This window comes from Rhinolophus sinicus, chromosome 8, assembly GCF_057876585.1.
Source record: "Rhinolophus sinicus isolate RSI-liver-muscle chromosome 8, RSI-T2T, whole genome shotgun sequence".
In the NCBI taxonomy this organism is placed as follows: domain Eukaryota; kingdom Metazoa; phylum Chordata; class Mammalia; order Chiroptera; family Rhinolophidae; genus Rhinolophus; species Rhinolophus sinicus.
The window spans coordinates 1,926,118-1,947,184 of NC_142508.1; the positions used below are offsets into that span (position 1 = coordinate 1,926,118).

The 21,067-nt window shown below is 51.2% G+C and overlaps 1 protein-coding gene across 4 annotated transcripts in view; it reads left to right on the plus strand.

Annotated features, from left to right (window-relative positions):
• PAXIP1 (PAX interacting protein 1) overlaps positions 1–21,067 on the plus strand; it is a 33,232-nt gene that overhangs the window by 184 nt on the left and 11,981 nt on the right. Inside the window, exons 1-8 of one of the 4 annotated variants that reach the window (XM_088799763.1) lie at positions 544–693; positions 3,279–3,413; positions 7,210–7,253; positions 9,039–9,102; positions 13,382–13,539; positions 16,133–16,246; positions 17,911–18,531; positions 20,216–20,906. In XM_088799763.1, the coding sequence (XP_088655889.1) occupies positions 13,510–13,539; positions 16,133–16,246; positions 17,911–18,531; positions 20,216–20,906 (1,456 nt within the window). In that variant the 5' untranslated portion in view covers positions 544–693; positions 3,279–3,413; positions 7,210–7,253; positions 9,039–9,102; positions 13,382–13,509. Of the gene's footprint in view, positions 1–543; positions 694–726; positions 1,232–3,278; positions 3,414–7,209; positions 7,254–9,038; positions 9,103–13,381; positions 13,540–16,132; positions 16,247–17,910; positions 18,532–20,215; positions 20,907–21,067 lie in introns of those variants that run through there. The other 3 variants (XM_088799764.1, XM_074315062.2, XM_074315061.2) reach the window with 3 other exon arrangements.

The window sequence follows — 21,067 nt, forward strand, 5'->3', positions numbered from 1 at the left end:
CCCGCTCCCGCTCGGGCGCGCGCACGACGTCGGCCCCGCGGCCCGGTCCCCGCGGCCCCGGCCTGGAAGCGCCGACGCTGGGCTCCTGGCGCCGCACAGGCCCGCGGCCGGGGCCGGGGCGGGGAGGGGACCTGCGGGCGGGGCGGGACCCCGTGTGCGCCGCCGGGGGGGACGGGCCGGCACGTGGCGGGGCCGGGGCGGCGGGGAGGGGACCCGCGAGCCGGGCCTGGGCCTCGCGCCGCCTGTCGCCGCCGCCCGCCGGGGGGAGCCGGCGTCGCGTCGCGTGGTCAGCAGCCCCCACGCCCCCCGTGCCCGCTGCTTCCTGGGGCGGCACCGCGACGTGTCTGCCTCCGGCTCCGGGGTCCGGGCTCCCGGCCAGTGGGTCGCGGAGGGAACCTCGGCCGGGGAAGCGCGCGTGGAGCCCCGGCCCCGCGTGGAGGGGACAGTGCGCGGCCCCGTCGCCCCCTGCGCCGCCGGGAAGGGCTCGGTTCACCGGCGACTCGCGTCCCCCGTTTTCCTACTCGGGCGAATTACGCAGCGAACGTGGAAGAGGCGCGGGCGGCCCCGTCGCACTGGCCGCGGGTTTTGTACCGGGGGCTCCTGCGGGAGGACGTGCTTTTCTCAGCCCCTCGAGTCACATTTGCTTGAACGTCGGGACGCCGCTCTGACGCCGCAGCCACACACCCTCCGCAGGTTGGTCTCGCGTCCCCGTCGCACGGCCTGCGGTTCTGCGGCCTCGTGTCCGGGCGGCGGCGGCAGCGGGGCCGGGCCGAGCGCACACGGGGCTCGGCAGGTGCAGGGGGGCCGCGCGCGTCCGGCTCCGTCGTGTCCGTGTCCGCACAGCGAGGAGCCGCCTGTGACGGTCCCAGCCGGGCCTCGTGCGACCGGAGGCTTCGGGTGAAGACACGTTGAGCTTCAAGCGCAAGCAGGTGCTGGACCCGGAGTGACCGGAAGGAGTGACCGGAGCGCGGCCCCTCCCCGCCGAGCGCAGCCCCTGCGCTGTTAGGACGCGGCCTGACCGGGACCCCACCCGATGCTCCGTGAAACCTGGAACAAGCTGGTCTGGAACCGTGTTCGCCGAACTGCGATCAAGTCCAAGCGCTTAACGTCCTTCGCAAACCCCTGGGAACCGAGACGTGACGTTTCCTGAGAAGTTCGGAGCCAGAACGGCCGGTGCTCTGAGTCTGGTAGATACGGACCAGGAAGTGGACGCGCGTGGGAAGTGTCGTCAGTACGTGTCTGGCTTCGGATTCGGGACTGGATGTGACACAAGGACCGGTCTCGTTGGCGCTGGGGCTGGAGCGCGAGTGGCGCAGCCGGAGGGGGCGTTGGAGTACAGGGTGCTGGGTGCTGGGTGCTGGGGCCTGGGTGCTGGGTGCTGGGGGCCGGGTGCTGGGTGCTGGGGCCTGGGTGCTGGGGCCTGGGTGCTGGGTGCTGGGGGCCGGGGTGCTGGGGCCTGGGTGCTGGGTGCTGGGGGCCGGGTGCTGGGTGCTGGGGCCTGGGTGCTGGGGGCGGCACCACTGACATGTGTCAGCGTAGCTGTCGTTTCTGTGGGGTCTTGAGAGAAGCAGAAGCCAAGGAGACGGTGAAGGGTGGTTCCCTTCAGGTGGGAAAGAAGGCGTCGATGTGTCGGGGTGCGTCGGGGTGATCACTGCTTGTCTGGAGCAGTGGGATGAACCGCGGGAGGTGGAGACTGGACGGGTCAGTGGCTGGGCCTCCTCCAGGTCCGCGTAGCTGTGCGTCTTCTCTATGAAGAGTTGCGGGGAGAGGCTGGGCAGTGGGGAGAGCAGATGGGATGTGAGCCAGTGAGCCGGCGGGCGGCCTGTGTGTCAGTAACGTCATTGGAAGGAAGCAGAGAGCGGCCAGGGCACGGATCTGCTCGCCTGTGTGTCGTGTTCCAGAATGGGGGGGCTTCGTGGTTCGTGGGCGGTGGAAGAGACTGACCTCTGAAGGCTCACGAAGAAGGCAGTGGGATCAAGCACAGACCGAACGGTAGACGAAAGCAGGCCTGCGCTTTTCTGCGACAGGTTGAATGGATGGGTGAAGCTAACGCTGCCTGGAGGTCACGGGGAAGAAAGGAATTGCGGTGGCTTATGCCTAGTGACCAGTGTTTTCTCATTGACCTGTTCTAGTTCATAGCTACTGATGGTCGGTGAAACATTCTGGAGGGGTTGTCCCCCTGGTGGGTACAGTTAGATGGCCACCCTCGCCCCAGGTGGGCACCCTGCCCCCTGGGCACCACGCTTACCCCGCCTGCTCCTCAGGTCGCTGCTGCAGTTCTTGTCCACTCTGCACCCCGGGGGCGAGCGTGGGCGGCCGTCTCTAACATGCCACTGACCCCCCTCCAATGGGACCCAGGTTTTCCACCTGGTGCCCAAAGATCGACCTGCCCTCCACGGAAACCCTTCTCGCTCCCCATCTGCTCCAGTGCCGTGTCCCCCAGCACTTCGTTCTTTGCTTGCGGCCACCACGTCCTGCTCATTCTCGCACATCTCTCTCCTTCCTGTCCCTGTGATAGTCCTTCAGTCACCTGCCCCTTCCCCTGGGTCATTGCAGCTGTTTCTTCACAGGTTTCCTGGCTCCAGACATGCGGCCCACACAGTCCATTCTTACAGTGACAGTAATCTTCCCAGAACACCTGCTCATGCCGCTTACCTGCTTTAAGCCCCCGTGTCTCTCCAGGGACACTTCGTGTTTTATGTCAGAATAAGGTGCAGATGTTTTTGCGTAGCCCAAGAAGAAAGCGCGTCCGTGGCTGGGTCCATGCTGCCCCGCCCCGTGCATGAGTGCCCTCCCTGCCCAGCGTGCACGTATTTCTGCCTCCCTAACTCCTGTGAGTGCGGAAGGACGTGCTCACTCATGGTGCGTCCTCACAGCGCCGTCCGTACCGTGAACCTAAGGAGACCAGCTTCACCCTCCGTGACCTGACACAAACGCCTGCAGTTCCCCCGCTGTCAGGGCTCCTTGAGTGTCCCACCCCCAAGCCCTGAGCCCCGTCTCGGCCCACGGTGCTGAGTTCTGGTTGTCTGTCCGTCCTTCTGTCTTCAGGGCAGAGTCACTGCCGGGGAGCTGGTCACAGTGGCCTCCGTGGTCAGTGAACCAAATTGGCTGCTTTTTATTGTTCCCAAATGTTGCATTGTATGTGACTCAGGAAAAGGTTATTATCAGTCCTAGGTGAGAACAGTTGGAATTGGAGTTTTCTCCGGTCACGATAATGTGTATAAGCCGAGAATAAAATGTAGCATTTCCCACGTTAACGTGTGTTGTTCTGTTTCAAGGTGACGCAGCTCCTGAAAGCTGGGAAGGCGAAGGAAGTGTCCTACAGTGCCCTGGCCTCGCACATCATCTCCGAGGACGGGGACAACCCAGAGGTCGGAGAAGCGCGGGAAGTCTTTGATTTGCCCGTCGTCAAGGTCGGTATCAACCTGACTGTGTGTGTTTCGTGGTCTGTCCTGAACGCAGGGCACTGATGTCCTAGTGTCACCTTCTCAGTGTCAGCTGAGGTGCCGCTCTGCGTGGGAAGCTGCTGGGTAGAGAAAGCCCCTTTCACTCCTCAGGGACCCACGTCCGCGGGAGGCCCTTTGGGCTCAGTCACTCGCACCGCAGCAGGGTCTCTGCAGGAAACCCCAGGTCCGTCAGCTTTCACATGTGCTGGGGGACGACCCCATTTGTCCATTTTCTCTAAACCAGGGAAAGTGGACGTGTCCTCCTAAGAAAGCGAGTTTATTCCCAGACCGGCCAGGCCCTGTTGAGGCGATCCCCGCACCGCGCACAGGCTGACACGCGGGCCTCATTCCCAGCTGGATAAGGTGCAGGCAGTCCCGTCGCCCATCTGCTGTGCTCTTCAGCTGCTCGGACAAGGGTCGCAGTGACCGTTTGGAACACTGTCCACCTGGTGCCATTCTGTGCGCCTGTCGACTTGACCTATGGGTAGTTTATTCTAGAAAGTGGGGGCCTCAGCTGGGGTGAGGGTTGCCCAGATTTTTGTTGATTACCTACTGTTCTGCTCTGTTGCAGCTGATAGTTGAGTTGACTGCTGTTAAATGTATGTTTTTAAAATTTACTTTTGTAATTTTGGTCCTTCAGTATTTTTTGATCTTCTGTGTTATACAGGTGTTTTAAACTAGCTCTATTCCACTACCATTTTTTCTCTTTCTTCGTTGTGATGTTAGACGTGTTGCCTTAAAAATACTCAGTATGAAAATCAGTCTGGCCCAGGGACAGCAGAGGTGGGGCCGGGAAGGCGCATGGTTGCGTCAGGCTGGGCAGCAAGGCGCTGCCTGGCTGCTGGGAAGTCCAGACCCATCTCGTAGGCACCTGATACTTCTGCCTTGCAGGCTTAGAGGCTGATTTTTGAAAATAAACTGGAAAGCTCACCTATGTCCCAAGAAGGTCCTAAGCTAGACTCTCAAGAGGCCACTACGTCTGTCAGACGTAATTTGCCGCGAGGACGCAGTGCTGAGCTGCTGTACTGGAATGCTTGCTTCAGCGTGGCCAGCGCGCTCCTCTGCTTGCAGAGCCTCTGTGAACACTGGACATCTGCAGGTGGCCCGGCCCGGCCCCTGATGCCACTTTGTGAGAAAGAGGGACTTGCCGCCAGCACTGGGCTGTGTGCCACACCCTCTCCTGCGGTGCTGTGTTTGTATCTGTTTCCTCCCATTCTCCTCTAGCTGTGGGGACTGGCCCTGGGTCCCCCCTCCCTGTGCACTTTGTTTCTGTCACACAGTAGCCTGGGACCGACCGTCTGTCTCATCAAGGTGACTGCACATCGATTGTGTAGATTTCATATGAACCTTAAAAGAACAATCTTACTGACACATTTTGGGGCCTAGGTCGTGGTTGCCAGGCCCCCACAGCAGCGGTGACCCTAAGCACCCTTTTGTAACACATTCCCCCTGAAGTGAAATTTGTATGAAAGGTAACGTCACAGAATTTAAAATATTCGTGTATATATACATGTACGTTTATATTTATATATAGATTGCTCAATCTGAAATTGTAAAGGAGATAAAAAAAGGAAGGTAAATAGAAATAAATATGCATTGCGGTATGTAAATTCCTGGGCCCAGCTACACCAGAGGCTGCAGAAGCCGGCAGGTGTGCTGTGCATAGAATCACTGAACATGTGACTGTCACAATGCAGAGTAGCCCACAGGTGGGGGTGTCAGACGTGAGGGGGCGTTTCAGAAGGGTGACCAATCCTCACTCAAACTCAGCCAGATGAAGCAGTCGTCTTCGTTTTCCACACGAGTTGTATTTCTAGAGAAGTCAGGCAGTGTCCAGGCAGCACCTAGCTTCTGGAGTTGGCACCTTTTGCCCAATCTGCCTTAATACACCCCGTCCTACTCCCCTGCCCCCCGGCTGTAGGACTTTAGAAGGAAGCCCGGCGTCCTCTTACATTCTTTCACCTCTGCGTCCCAGCCGGCTTTGAGTTGGTGGCGGCACCTGCTGCCCAGGACGACAGTGTTGCAGCCCTGATGGGGTTTCTCAGAGCTGGTCCAGCGGTTTGTCCTCACCGCAGGGTGGTGCTGGGAGACCCCAGGGCCTTTGATCCTCACAGGCCTTCCTAACGGGGCTGCTGACGGGGCCTTAATGTTAAATTTCACAAATGCGTTTTAAAAAGAAAGCAGCCTTGTGCACTCTGACAGTTGTCTACCTTTTAGCATTTGAGTTTTATAGATGTTTAAAAGTTGCTTCTTTAGGCACTGGGACTGTTAAAAGAATTGTTTTAATGGAAATATTTTCCTCCGTGGCCCTGGGGCATCATTGGAAGTGTTAATTATGCTGATATGCTGGGGTTTATTTTTATATAGTTGTTTGCCCTTGGGATAAGTAGCTCCTCGTTACTACGCTTTTCCATTACTGCCCTGAACTTTTGTCTAGACTCCCCTGAGTGGGGGCCTGGGGTGACTGCTCTGCGAAGCCGCCGTCTCTACCAGGGAGTTCTATGCTCATCCCTCCCTAGGGACGCAGAGGGACGCCTGCCAGGGTGTATGCTGCCTGGATGGTCGGGAGGCTCCTTTCCTGCATGTCTGCTTCCTTACGTGCCCTTCCTGAGGACACTCCGGCCCCGCCCCGACTCCCCCAGAAAAGTCCCACCATCACCCATCCAAACCCTGTGACAGTGCGTGGCCCCAGGCTCGAAAGTCCTGGGTGCAATGGGAGGGCTCACTAGCAAGTGGCCAGGCCAGGTTCCTCATGCCGCCAGCCCCTTACTCTGTCTGGATCAGGGCATGGAGGCACCTTGGGTTAGTGTTTTCTTTCAGCTGGGCGCCCTTTATCCAGTAAGTTCCTTCAAAGAGTAGGTGAAACAATCAAATCATGAAATAACCATGCCAAGTAGAGGCAGTCTGTTTGCAGAAGATACACTTACAGAAACTTATGCTAAAAAATTGTTGATATCACCCAGAAAACTTCATTTTCTAAAGTTCTTTTAAGGTGCACGTGAAAAAAATAGTTGGAAGATCACTAGCTTGGAATACAGGCTGCCTGAGAGCGAACACTGAAGCACCAGCGCCTTGCTCTGTGTCTCTGGTGGTCACAGGCTTAGTAACTGTGACATGTGGATTGGTGCCGAGTGTGTGCGGGATTCAGCTGTGACATTCAGGATGTCAGCGGCTCCATGGTGCATTGCTGTGTTTTCACAGAATTGTGTGAAGCAGAAGTAGCAGTGTAATGATTAATGTAATTTTCAAAATCAAATACAGAAATATAAGGGATGGTAATTTTTCAAAAATACAAATTACCCCAAAAGGTGTAGTAATTAACCTTAGTTTCTATAATTAGTCTGAGTTTTAGAATTCTTAAAAAGATTACCTTTTGTGGTTGACTAACATTGTGTCTCTGTGGCTTTCCTGAAAAATGTCACCAGTTTAGACCTGGTTCAGTTGAGGATCAAGAAGGGCACATAGGGGGGCTGACACACCTGGGGGGGGAGGGGGGGGCCCTCAGGCCCTGCCCCTGGGGGGTCAGTTTCTAGCCACCCTGGGATTTAAATTGCTAAAGAGCTGGTAGTGTTTTATTCTGTAACTGGACTTTGACTTTGGGCGTTAATAACGAGTCCTTGAATACACATAATTGATGTCTGGGTGCTTCATCGTCGGTAGTAACAGCCTTTGGTTTCCGGGAGTTACACTAACTAGTAAAATAATGTCATTTTGATGAAAAATTGAAACTTTTTAATTTGAGTTTATGTTTTTTTCCTTCCAGCCTTCCTGGGTGATCCTGTCCGTCCAGTGTGGAGTTCTTCTGCCGTATCCTTTTTTTGGGGGGCATGGGGTGGGGCAAACGAAGACGGAGATGGTGATTCTGGGGTGAGGAGTGGATTCAGTACTGGGCACAGATCGTGTGTGTGCACCCCTGTCCCACTGGTTTCCATCCTGTCCAGTTCTATGGACCTGATGCTTGCCGTTACCCGTGGGAAAAGGGACCAGCCATGGGGAGCGGCTCTGGGCTGGGACCCGGAGGCTGGAGTCCCAGTTCTTCCACAGCTTGGCTGTGTGATCAGTCGCGGGCAGTCGGCTTTTCCGGACCTTTTTCCTGTCTCTGAAACACATCGTTTTGTGGTGTCTAGTTAGACGGGATAATTTAAAATTCTAAGCTGGTATGCACACATAATGAATTATTTTGTTGTGCAGCTATGCCGGGCGGTACTGGCGAGTGCCTCTGTCACTCATCGGATCGGTGAGGAGTGAGGCCGTCTTGTTATATCAGATACTTACAGGGGCCTCGAGTAAACAGGAAAGAGCTCCTGTGAGCGGTTCTTGGGGGATATGCAGAACTCTGGCAACACTGAATGACAACTTCTCAGATTTCTCGTCCACAGTGTAGAGACTGGTTCCTGTTTTGTTTTGGGGGGCATTTGTTTTGTTTACAAACACACATAAAAAGGCCTGGGAGTGGGAGGGGTGTTCCTGAAGGTAAGAGGCCAGTTCAGCCCGTTCTGGATGGTGTATGTCCTCTCCACACCAGGATTCCTTAAGTTGTCTTGTTTGAGCGCTTCCCTGCCCATCCCAGAGAAGCTTCAGGGACAGAAAGGGGGTGCCCGAGACTCCTGTTGGCCCACACACTCTGGGTTGCCTTTGTTTCCGCCGGCCTTTGGAAGTAGAGTCCCTGAGCTGAGGTGGGAGCTTGAATGGTGCCCGGAAGGCATGAGGTCGGGTCCGCCCTGCGTCTGCAGCCAGGCAGCCTTGCAGGCGTCCGTGGCGCATGTCTCGCGGCCTGTCGAGGACACGTCCGAGTCGCAGGAGCATTTCCCACCTGACCTATCTGTCCTTAACACACCTACCTCAGTAGGTGTACTTTTCTCCTGTAGGGAAAGAGAAGTAAGAGTTGGACTCATTTTGAATTCTAGACACTCCAAATTTTTCAAAAACGTCGTTGTTGGCTTTGAGTAGGCCGTAAGGAAAGGCACCTAGAGGTCACGTCTGCTCGTGTATATGGCTTTGTGTCCCATGTTGGGCACACGTAAAGCGCTCAGAAAGCATTCTGAAGGGACTTGACAGAGCAGAGCTTTAGAAACCGGAAGGATCTTGGGGGTGACCAATTGTGACATGGTTTTAGCAAAGGGGGAGTGAAGTTCAGGTGTCTTGCTGGCGTTCACAGTCGGTGGTGGCCATGAGACGGTCTCACGTCCTTTGGTGAAGTGCCCCCACTGCACAGCTTCAACCCTCACTCTCACTTCGTGAGGTACAGTGTGCTTTTAGGCAAATGGCTGTGCCGTGTGTGCACGTGTGTTTGTACGCAGGTATGTGGTTACCTAGCTCTCGGAGGGCAAGTTTCCCCCGTGATATATTATGCCCACTTTATTGATGACATAGTGGAGAGATTGGAAAGTACATTTGGAAGTGTACTTCCCAGAAAACCTCTCAGGTCTTTCTGTGCTGTCACCTTTTTCCCAGTCTGCACTCTTTGGTCAGCTTGTCTGTCTCTTTCCGAAGTGGGTTGAGTGGGAGGGAGGTGGGCGTGTAGGGTGTTTGTTAGTGAAATGCGGGCTGTGCTCATCTGACTCCATTGGAATCTTAATAACTACAAAACAGAGTAAATGGCTTTTCTCCAGAATCATGTCAGATTTTTTTTGGAATCACTGCCTGCCTCTCTCAGGTAAGCATGGCGACAACGGGGCTTGTGTTATTTACACGTAACAGTGCTGAGTTTCAGATGATTGGATTTATGACCTATTTATAAACCGGTGTTAGAGAAGCTATTTACTAAACTGCATATTCAGTATGACCTTATAACACGTATGATTAAATATTCATGTTTAGTTTTAAGATGCAAAGTTTTAATGGGTAAAAATGGTCTTTCTAATCTAAAGAATTGCCAAAATTTGAAACTTGAATATGGAAAAATAATACAAATGAAATAAGATGACAGGGAAAATTCAGTCAGAAATAAAGGCAAAGAATATTCTTAATAAATAAAGGGATCGGACAGATCAATGAGAAAACAGGAGACCTCAGTAGATAAGGCAGAAAGAGGAGTTTGTAACTTTTTATAAAGAACTACAGACAATAATTAAAACATTTTATATACTTTATAACCAGAGGGAAACATGCTAATAGTGAGATGAGAGTTTTGGCTCTGGTGTGTGCGTGCGCTTTCCAGATGAGCCAACAGCCCTAAAATACGAACTGTTTCCCCCGCAGTTCTCTTAGGTTTGGAAACTTACCCAAACTGATAGAAACAAGGGCAGGTGGGTGCATAAAGGTGTTCATCAAAGCGTTATTTACAAGAGTGTGAAATTTGGAGCAACCAGATCCACTGTTGGGGGATGGTTCAGAAACCTGCTCTGTACACTATGCAATAGCTACATAACCGTTTCTGAATTATGTTTTATGAACATACGTAAAGACATGGGAAATGTTTAAGTGGAGGAAAGCAGGATATGACACAGGTATGCACAGTATTACGTCAACCAAATAAGGTAGATAACTGGGTAATGAGAGAAGTGAATATTTAATATTTTTATTCTGTCCTCTCAACCCCCAGCTAAAACCCCCAAGTTATAAAAAATGATTGTAAAAAATCAAATTGGTGTTGTTTAAACTCATGTGGAAATTACATAGAATAATTTGTTTAAAATTAGCAGTTCTTGGACAGGAAGAAGTGCAGTTTAGAGCACTGGCATTTCATTGGACCTCACAGGCCCAGTCGCGTTCTGTAATGTGGGTGCTCTTATGATGATGTGGGGGAAGCATTTAGTCCCCATCGCTGGGATTCTTTGAGAGAAAGGACATGTCAGCGATATTAGGGAGACCAACAGGAATTTCATTATAGTATAGTCTTGCTGTCTTTTAAGGCTGTTTTATTAGATTATGGAACCCGGTGATACTTAGTTTCACATAGTTAGGGTATTGGCCAGACATAGCTTTTCATACAAATGCTATCACCAGTCTGATCTCTTCTCTAAGCAATAAGCAAGTTTAATTATGGTTACTGTGGTTTCTGTTTGTGTCTTGTAAATTCTGGAAGTCCTTTAAGATGAAAAAATCCTCTTTTTTTGTTTTTGCTACATCAGTTTAATAGAGAACCTGGAAAAATTGCCTTTTTTTTTCTTCCTCCTAAGAACAGGATTCTGTTGGTATTTGTATTTGCAGTGTTTTTCACATCTGTGCTAGAAATGTATACTTACATGATGCTGAAAGTTGGCTAAAATGAAAACCCTTGATGGTTACTGTGGTTACATGTAATTTTTATTGCTTTCCTTATACTTCTCTGTATGTTCCAAATTTACAGTAAACATCACAAAAGTTTTAAAATGAAAACGTTTTATTAATATTATACTCGTTATGCATAAACACAATGTACTTTGAATAAAATGTGAATTTTGCATTTAATTATATTTGTATTGATTGGAATTTTGGGTTCAGAGCTTCAGAGCCCACTGTCTAGAGGGTTCAAATTGAGTGAGAAAGGAAGGGAGGAAGCGGCCAGGGTCAGGGAGGCCGTGGGTGTTTCGGGGATCGGGGTCACAGGACATGGCGTTTAGCAGACCTGACGGGGTAAATAAATAAGCAGATCAAAGTGTGTGAGCTTAAGATGATTACGGTTTTAAATGAGGTAGTTAGACGTTACTAAGTATTAACGATTGAACACTTTTAGCCTTGGAAAGATAAAACTAATAGGTGAAGCTGTGGTGGGCCACACAGCTGCCTGCGGTCTACCTTTACCGAAGGCTAGAACGTGTCATCGGTTATTCCATAACACACACAACGTACAAGGTTGCTGTGTACAGAGCACCTACAGTGGCGTGCTGAATCAGGTGGCACAGCTGTTAGCGTCTGAGCTCAGAAAGGCCGTGTCCGTGTGGGCTGCAAGGTTAGGGAGCCCTGCTGGAGGCTGTCAGAGTTGAGAGGGCCGGAAAGAAGGGCGGGATTGGAGTGAAAATGGGGAAGGGCAGGGGCGTTCGGATAGGACAGCTGGAAGGAGAACTCGGGAGCTGGTAATGAGGACGCCTGTCCTGCAGCCAGCGCGTGCCTTTGGCTGCAGACGGAGAGAATGGTTGTCTGGGTAGATGGCAGAGGATACGGAGAACCGTGACACTTGGGTCTCTGAGTTTGAACTTGAGACAGTAGCGAGCAGCATGCTTCTTTACTTGTTTCTCGTATGTATTTAATTTTGGATTACAGATGTTTGTTAGAATATTTGGAAAACACAGAAACTAGCAAGCAGAGTTGACGTCACTGTGATCTCGTAGGTGACAGTGGTCTGGGAGTTGTAGGCATGACATACAGGGCAGGGTGGGTCCCAGAAGGGACCACCCATGTTTCAGACTTGATGAAGATTTGCATTCGGGTCAGCACTGTGACTGAAGGCACAACACAGACCCTGGAGACAGGTGGGGACCTGCGAGTCTTGGTGACATGGGAATGCTGTGGTGCCAGGGACAGCCAGGACTCCCCGTTGGTCCCTCTGTGAGCCAGACCCTGCGTAGACGCTGTCACACTGAACCCGTTAGTCCAAGGGGATTTCCTTGTTTCAGGTGCGAGCTCTGGTCGGTGGTAGTAGCGTCCTTGTTGGAGATGGAAACAGAGGCGAGCCTGGTTTCTGAGGGAAGATGGGGAGTTGGTTTGAAACACGTGGCGTTTCAGGTGTTTTGCGGTGTTGATCAGCTGTCCACGTGGGGACTTGGAGATAGGGGTGAAGGGCTGAGCAGTACTGACTTGTGTGAACTGGAGTAGACAGAGCAGATAAGCAGGAACGGAGCCTAGGGTAGCGCGACAGTTCAGGAGATTTGCGACAGTAAGTGGAGATGGTACTGCAGGGGGAAGGTGGGTTTTAGGAGCCATCAGTTTGTGTTTGTTGCTGGGAAGTGGCAGCGCCCAGGGAAAGGCGTAGAGCATTAATGTTAATTCGTAGCAGGTCATCGTCCTGTGGCCAAGGATGGTGGACAGTGACACCGGGCTGGCCATCTGCTCGGTGACCATTGCACAGGCTTAGGTGGCTAAGTAGGTGTTGGGTTCGGGCTGAGAAGACTCACGCATGGTCAGCAGAGGGGCGGGGCGGGGAGCTGGACATCCGTCCGTGGGAAACACTGGGGTAGCTGTGGTGGGGACACAGCCGCCAACGTTGTCGGCTGAACATGTGTCATCCACTGTGGTCGGGGAAGCGGCCCGGCTGGTGGGGCTTACTGAGGTCCCAGGCTCCTCCTGGGGCATGGCTGGGTCTGCGGTGGATGAAAAGGTGAAGTTAGCAAGACTTCGGACAGGATTTTATATCCTTTCAGCAAATTTATTCGGTAGTAACAGTCAGAATCCAGCATGAGTATGATCTTTATGGATCACTTACTACTCTTATTCTCAAAGTTCTCCACTGACGCTGAATTGAAATTCCCAGTGTGCAGTCGGTAAAATAATAAGCCCTGCATTTAAGTTCACATAAGGATGGGAAAGGCTTTACTCGATAGTGGTTGGTTTGAAGAAACCCTGGTTAAGGAAAGAAAGTACGCAGGGACAGTAACACTCTGGTTGCTGAGCAGCGTTAACTCAGGTGGAAGATACGTTACCAGACATACAGTCTGTACAGTGGGCAGCTGCGGGAGTTGGACTCACCAAATGCCTGATGAGTGCATCCTTTGTGACAAACAAAGCCCAGGGTACAAACAAATCAGGGCACGAGTCCTCCCCTCAGTAAACGCGCAGTCTAGAAGGGGAGACAGACGTGCGGCAAGCACCCCATGTGTAACACATGGAAGAGCACAGCGGGGGCCAGGAGTGGGAATGACACTGGGAGGGAGTGGTCACGGTGGGTAACCTGCATCGAGGAGATGGGGTCGGCACGCATGTATGTGCACACGCCTGCCCACGCCAGGCAGGGCCCCGCCTTTGCCACAGGACTGTTTGCTGGTGGTTCTCAGTGACCTTCTGTCTTTTCCCGTCAGGGTGTTGATACGAGCTGGAGCTCTGTTGGAGTCTTCCAGAGCTCTCCAGGGAGAGGTAGGGGAGGGCGCTTGTGCCAGCAGAAGTTGGGAAGGACAGACACCAGCCGCCTTCTTCTGACCCGGTACTGATGCGGGCCGAGGCTTCTTTAATGTGCTGGGTAGGTTCCGGGGAGCAGGTCAAGACTGATGGAGAGCCTGGCCGGGGTCCCAGTTTCAATCTGGAAGACTAGAAATAAAAGCCCTTTCCATGCTGTGTCTCAATCAACAAATATTTCTTGACTGCCTACGCATGTGCCTGGCACTGTACTAGGTACCACGAAAGATCTGAAAGACGTTTTGGATATAATTCTTAGGGACGACCATAGCCTTTCCTAAGTAGGATTAGAGTTGGTCGTGAGGACTGGGGAAGGAGAAGTCACGGAGCTGGGCCCCAGGAGCGCTCACTGGGGCTGTGACCTGGGGAGAAGGCAGGGCGTTCCTGGTTGGAGTCAAGAAGCTGTTCATGCAGGGGACGCAGACGGACCACAGCCCTCTGTCCTGCTTAGAGGACGGTCCCCTGTGAGCATCCTGCCGTGGGGTGCAGAGGCAGGGACTCCCAGCCACCGAGAGGGTGCAGTGGAGGGAAGTGGGTGAGGCCCCGAGAGAGGCATTAGCGGGTCGAGTGTCTCTTAGTCACGGCTGGAGGTCAAGGTGCAGGTGGAGGGAGACACTGTCCGCAGCGGATACCCATCGGGAAGGGCCGCAGACGCCATTTTCACAGTTTTGGGTTTTAACCGTAAGGCACTGAGGAGACAGCCAGGCTTTATTAGGTGAGATGATAGATTTCAGTTTAGAAAGATTGCTTTAAAATAGATAAATGCTTCCCCAGTTATAAAATAATGCTCTTGAGAATTTGGAAAATACAGAAAAGTATAAAAATGACAATAAAAATGTCCCCATAATCCTATTATCACTAGGTAACTAGTGTTAACGTTTTGGTGTGGAAAAAGCATTCTTAATTTACGCTGACACAGCTTCAGTCCAGGAGCTGGTGTGGGGGTTTGAAGTCGTCTGACCCACACGCCCATCGCTGAGGGGCTGTTTTGTGGAGGTTTGCCACGTGGTGGGGTTCTGGAGACCCCATGGCAGCCCAGGTCTCCCTGTCTGATGTTCTTTAAGCAGCAGCACTGCAGCTTGTGGAGACCCACGCCTGTGGCACAGGCGGATGGGAACAGGGCTAGGATTACTGCAGTCAGTGACCTACAGGGAATACCTGACTGACTGGTGGCCACATCTACATTCTGTTGTTTAATTTCATTTTCAATAGACATTATGTAATGATTCATGTGAGTGATCTGTGTTACCATATTATTAAATCTCACCTCTGAGATGTTGCAGGATATAAATGTTTTTGTGAAAGCGTGTGATAAAAATAATCTTTTGATCTAATCTTCTGAAATGTGACATTAACTTACTAAATTAGAGATATAAAATGATTTTTAAAGGTGATTTTTAGAAAATTAATGTGTTCTTTGTTAGTAGTATTCAGAGTAGTGTCGAATGCAAAATAATTTCTAGACTTATTTGTAAAATGACTGAGAGTAGATGTAGAATGAGAGCTTTTTGACAAGCTGAATAGTGGCAATTAAAAAGGAAAAAAAACATGCTACTTATCAATACTTAAAAAAAAATTAACTTGAGACACAGTTCAGAATTCTTAACCATAATCCTCAATTTATAATAAATTATCCAGGAAAAAAATTGACTTGGTTAAACGGTTGTCTTAGAATTAACACTGACACCTTTATTTTTCTTAAATGTTTGCTTTTCAGACTCTAAAATTTTATTTTTCAGAAATAATTTGTGGTAGTAACTGCCCTTAGGGAACAGTATAGAACGGTAGGAAATACAGTCTAGAGTTAGACCTGGGTTTAGACAGACCTGGGTTTTAAAAGCCAGCTTTTCCACTCATTAGCTGCAATGTTTTGTGAGTTTGTTCCCCGTATGTATGAAACGGGGCTCCCGATTCCTGCTTCCTGAGGTGGTGCTGAGGATGGGGAGTAGCTGTCAAGCCCTGGCACAGTTCCTGGCACATAGTAGGCAGGCAATAAATGGTGGCTGTTTTTGTGGTTACAGGGAAAGCCTGTTTCACAGCATAAGCCATTCCATCTGGAGTCCTCTCCTCGTCCCGTACGCAAGCCTGAGAATTGTTTCTTTTATGCCTCCCTTGTCTCCTGTGGTCTGTTAATAATATTTACGTTTTCCCCTGAGCTTACAAACCACAGTATTTTTTTAATTTTATTCATTTCATAATTAGTGTTTATTTGTCATCCATTAATGCTTAAGGAGTTTCTTAGGTATGATTTTGATGCTGCTGTTACACTAAAACATTTTCAAAAATGACATAATTAGGAGATGGAATGTGCACTCATTCTTTCTGCCTTTTCTCCTGTTTTTGTAATAGAATGAAGGGGTCCTCCATTCAGTCTTTGGAGTGTGGATTTGTTTTTTTTTTTTTTCATTTGGTGACAAGGCGAAAAAAAGTGATATCCATAAAACTATTGTAATAGGAATAAAACTTTTTATTGCAGTAAGCAAATAGCTAAGATAGCTAAGGGCGTGACTATTTCCCTTCTAATATCCTTGGTTAATTTCATTCATAAGGGAAAGAAGTAGGTAAAGAAAAGCTGTTAGGATGTCAGTGTGTATTTTAATACTAAACAGGTGCACAGATTGACGTGTGATAAGAGCCTGGTTTCTGCTTTCTGTCAGGTGTCCTCTGAAGACAGAAGTGCCCTGTGGGCCCTGCTCACCTTCTACGGGGGCGACTGCCAGCTCAGCCTGAACAGGAAGTGCACACACTTGGTTGTCCCGGAGCCCAAGGGGGTAAGCGCTATGTCCGGCTGCCTTCACGTGTCGCTTACCGCCAGGAACCGTGTCTTCTTGGGGCATCTTTTACATTGATGATTAGATTCCATTCATAACAGCTGATTGGGTTAGTTGGCAGTAGACCGAGCTTCATTTCACAGAGGACGTGAGAGGACTACACATTTTATTTTGAACCAGATGTGACTTCTAAATATGAAGACTTTTCGGTTAATTTCATGGAGAAAATGGGAAGGTGTTTTGAATCTCTGGAGTTTCCTTTCAGAGCCAGTAAAACTTCAGTTAATATATTCTGAAAATACATATTTTTAGTGCTCTTCACAGTTTTTAAAAAGGCTTTGTACTGAATATAATTACCAACATGCGTTTAGTGACTCTTCAATATAACTTCCTCCTCAATAATCGAGAATGTGTAAAACCACACCTAACTTGAGAAGCACAGGGCTATCATCTCTCAACTGGTGGGGCCAAAGGGGTTTGGTTCCCCGTGTGGGGTCCCCGCCGGCAGCATCAGCTGCCCCGGAGACATGTTAGAAATGCAAACTGTCGGGCCCACTGCAGCCTCCTACGTCGAGCCTGGTGAGGACTGGGCCTGTGGGACCCTGACTCACGCTGATGTGGGGGGCAGGGGGCTGCTCTTCTACGGAGACCAGAGCTTCCCGGCCCCTGAGCGCTCCTCACACCTGAGAAGTGCCGTGTGTTCGCAGCCGGAAAGTGACTCATCCAGTGAATCAGGGCCTCCGTTTGCTTTTCTGCCTTCAGCCCAAATCTGCAGTCGTCGCAATGTGTCCTGAGTGGCCTGGCTCCCGGGAGGAGAGGAGCGTGTGGCCTGGCGGGGCTGGTATGGTGTCACTCTCCTTTAAAATTTTCCACGTATTTCTGTTTTCCTCGGGCATTCATGCCATCGTGCGCCCTCACCAGTGGGGAGCCCTCCACTCAGCACTCTTGCCTGTTGCCTGGCACCTTGTCCGTCCTGCTGGATTTTTCTCTCTCCACCTTTGCAAATTGCCTCTCCCACCCCAGCCAGGCCTTGCCCCTCACAGGGGCTCCCCCTGAGTGCTGCCACTCCCACTGACACCCCTTTTCTGATCCTATTCCCATGTCACTCAGTGCTGGTTTTATAGTGTATTCTCATTGCATATGTGACTCCTCTGCAGTAAGTTGTGGCGTCATTATGTCAGAGATGTGTTGTGGCCTCTGTGTCTCAGGTAGAATGAGCTCGGGAAACACTAGACAGGGTGAGGAGAGTGTCCCTGTGGAAAGTCAGCCCCACTCTCGGGACGGCCCCTGAGTCCTGCAGACACTCGGCCCACAGTCACAGCTCAGTGCCAGGAAAGGTAGACTAGATGGCAGTTACTCGTCTCCTTCCTAAGAGAATATTCCGTGGGAGTCCCAGCTCCACTTTGTACCTAAGTACCATTTAAAGAAGTTAACTTGAAACAAAGTCTTTTAAGACGACTGTGGTGGGCGTGAGACGGTCCTATGGTCATTGATACGTGGTTCGTTTGGGCCATGTCCTCGAAAAGGAGTGTAAGCTTTTGCCGAGTAGGAAATGGCAATAACAGGCATTGATCATTTCAGCTGAAGTCCTTTCTTTTTAATGCATAATTCTAGGGAATTTGATAAACCTTACAGCTTTGTTTCCGTGTCTGCTTTACTCTTAGGAGAAATATGAATGTGCTTTAAAGAGGACAAGTATTAAAATCGTGACCCCTGACTGGGTCCTGGATTGCATATCCGAGAAAACCAGGAAGGACGAAGCATGTTATCACCCTCGCCTAATTATTTATGAAGAGGAAGAAGAGGAAGAGGAGGAGGAGGAGGAGGCAGAAAATGAGGAACAAGATTCCCCAAATGAGGGGAGTACCGATGAGAAGTCCAGCCCTGCCAGCTCGCGGGAAGGGTCTCCTTCTGGTGACCAGCAGTTTTCACCCAAGTCAAACACTGAAAAAGCTAAAGGGGAGCTGATGTTTGATGATTCTTCAGATTCGTCCCCTGAAAAGCAAGAGAGGAATCTGAACTGGACGCCAGCGGAGGTCCCACAGATGGCGGCAGCCAAGCGCAGGTTGGCCCCAGGCAAGGCCCCCAGCCTCATTAACCTGTGTGCCAACGTGCCGCCGGTGCCACCCGCCGGCCGTGGCAGCCTCGTGGCTGCGGGACCACACCTCCAGAGCTCGGAGCGGCCCGAGGTGGCAGCGCCCTGGAGCCCGGCCGTGCGGACCTTGCGAAATATCACCAACAGTGCTGACATTCAGCAGGTTAACCGGCCGTCAAATGTCGCACATGTAAGTCACTCTTTAAAAACTGAGATTTAAATAAGGATTTTGGAATTGGATCTTACAGTCTGTTTCAGCATCGTATAGCATTTTCTGTGTCTTTGGAACAGTTACCTTTTGACAAGCAGTATTTACTGGTGTGAGCACTTGTTTGCATCGTGTGTGTATCTCAGTGTCATGAATTCTGTCGTGAAAGTGGGTGACAGCTTGCAGAGATGAAGACCCAATCCCACGGAGCAGGACCAGGCTCCCGGAGACACGTGCTCTTCTTTACAGAGGGGTCCCCCTTTTAGGTAGTTTAGAGTCAGCGGGCGGCAGACAGAAGCGTGAAGCTCCCCAGCTGTTCCTCGTCTGCTCATGAGTGAACTTCACGTAGATAAGTGACAACACACATTCATTCATGAAAGATGCCTTCACTCAGTCTAGGTAATGATTGGAGCTTGTGGATGCAGAGTGGACCTTGCAAGTTTTAGCAGATGTTTTTCAGTTTAATACAGAAAGGAGGTAGGTAGCTGAAGTGGAGCCTCTGTTTGCATCTTTCTGGGCACTGCAGACAAGTGGGAAAGAAGAAAGACAAGTCCCCCGCTGCTGTTTCAGGTGGAGAAGACGGACGGTGAGCAGACAGTAGGGACGAGAGGGCAGGAATAAAGGGCCATCTAACGCGGCGGTGGGTGGGGGGAAGAAGCCTGCTTCAGACTCGGCTGTCGGAGGGCCTCGTGAAGGAGGTGCCTTAAGTCAGGGTTAATGACGAGGCCATGGAAGCGCTGAGGGCAGAGTGTGCCAGGCGGAAGGAAGAGCAGCTGAAGACCGAGAAGGAGGCATGAAATTCCTGTGTTCCAGGAAGAGCAAGTCGGTGAGACCTGAGCTTGGAAGTGTGTGCGTGCGTGCAGAGCGTGTGTCTCAGGGTTGGTGTGAGTTACGTGACTGACGTGCAAAGCTCTGGCAGCTCAGGAAACGTTTCTTCCTCTCAGTTGAGGAATTACCAATGGCAGTCGTCTGTTTAAAATGGAATGGAAATGTCCTTTGCTCTTCATGTGCAATTCAGAAAGCACTGTTGATCAGCTAGTGGTCACTTCTACTGTGTTCTGTATGCTTCAAATATATAGTGGATGTTGGTTTAAATCCCAAGTCCCCTAGATTTGTACTTGGACGTAGAGAGAGCACATGATCGCGTTTGGAATGGAAGGAAGTGATTAAAGCAGGAAATGTGGGCACGTCTCTGCGTTTGAAATGGTCCTGCAGGTGACGCAGCCTTAGAGGACGCTGTGACCTTCTCCGCAGGGCGCTCTAAAGCATCCCTGGGAAGGCTCCATCCAGTCCGCCGAGCAGATGGAGCCCATCACCAGTGCGAGCAGTTGCGCAGGGATTTTTCTGGGAGTTTTTCAGCAATGTAAGGACATTAGGACATTTTGCTGCTAGATATGAAGAAAATGAATTTTTGAAATGTTAGACATGTGAGACAGATTTAGTTTAAAATTTGGTTGCGAGGCTGAGGAAGCAGCTAACCATCAATCCAGTTTAAATTGCAAATATTTAATGGTTAGGAGCCAATATTAAGAAACTTGCACAACGACTGTGACAGTGATAGGAAAAAGTCACACTTGGCATTGTTTGCGGTACGGCAAGTTCTGTGATCGGAACTAGTACCTTCAGGAACTGTTGGTAACGACTTCACCTCATTTTTGTTTCCTAGATCTTACAGTCCCTCTCAGCGCCTACAAAAAGTTTAGAGCAGCAGGTGAATCACAGCCAGCAGGGCCACGCAAACACCGGCGCGGTGCTGTTCAGCCAGGTGAAAGTGACTCCCGAGCCACACCTGTCGCAGCAGCCACAGCCGCCTGTCCTGCACCTGCCGCCCCAGCAGCTCCTGCAGCTCCAGCAGCCGCAGCCGCAGCTTTCCCAGCAGCCCTACCCCCAGCAGCAGTCACACCCGTTCCCACAGCAGCAGCAAGTCCACCAGCACGCCTTCCCTCAGCAGCCGCTACAGTTCCCGCAGCAGTCGCTGCACCGCCCGCAGCAGCAGCAGCATGCCCTGCAGCAGCAGCTCCATCAGCTGCAGCAGCAGCAGCTGGCACAGTTACAGCAGCAGCAGCACAGCCTCCTGCAGCAGCAGCAGCTGCAGCGTCTGCACCAACAGCAGCAGCAGCAGCAGCAGCAGCAGCAGCAGATGCAGACTCAGGCCCCACAGCACCAGGCCCCACCCCTGCAGCACCAGGTCCCGCCCCTGCAGCACCAGGCCCCGCCCCTGCAGCACCAGGCCCCGCCCCTGCAGCACCAGGCTCCGCCCCTGCAGCACCAGGCCCCGCCCCTGCAGCACCACCAGCAGTTGCAGCAGCAGCACCAGCCGCAGCACCAGCTCTTTGGACATGACCCAGCCGTGGAGCGTTAGTAATGGGGATTTTTTCCCTTTTTTCTCCTAAAAGTATTGTACTTACATAAATGCTTTGAAAGTGTTTGAGGTGGGTCAGGATTTACATCAAAATAATTCTTACAAAAATGAGGAGCGTGAATCTCATACCTAACAAAAAATAAAGTTGTAATAGTG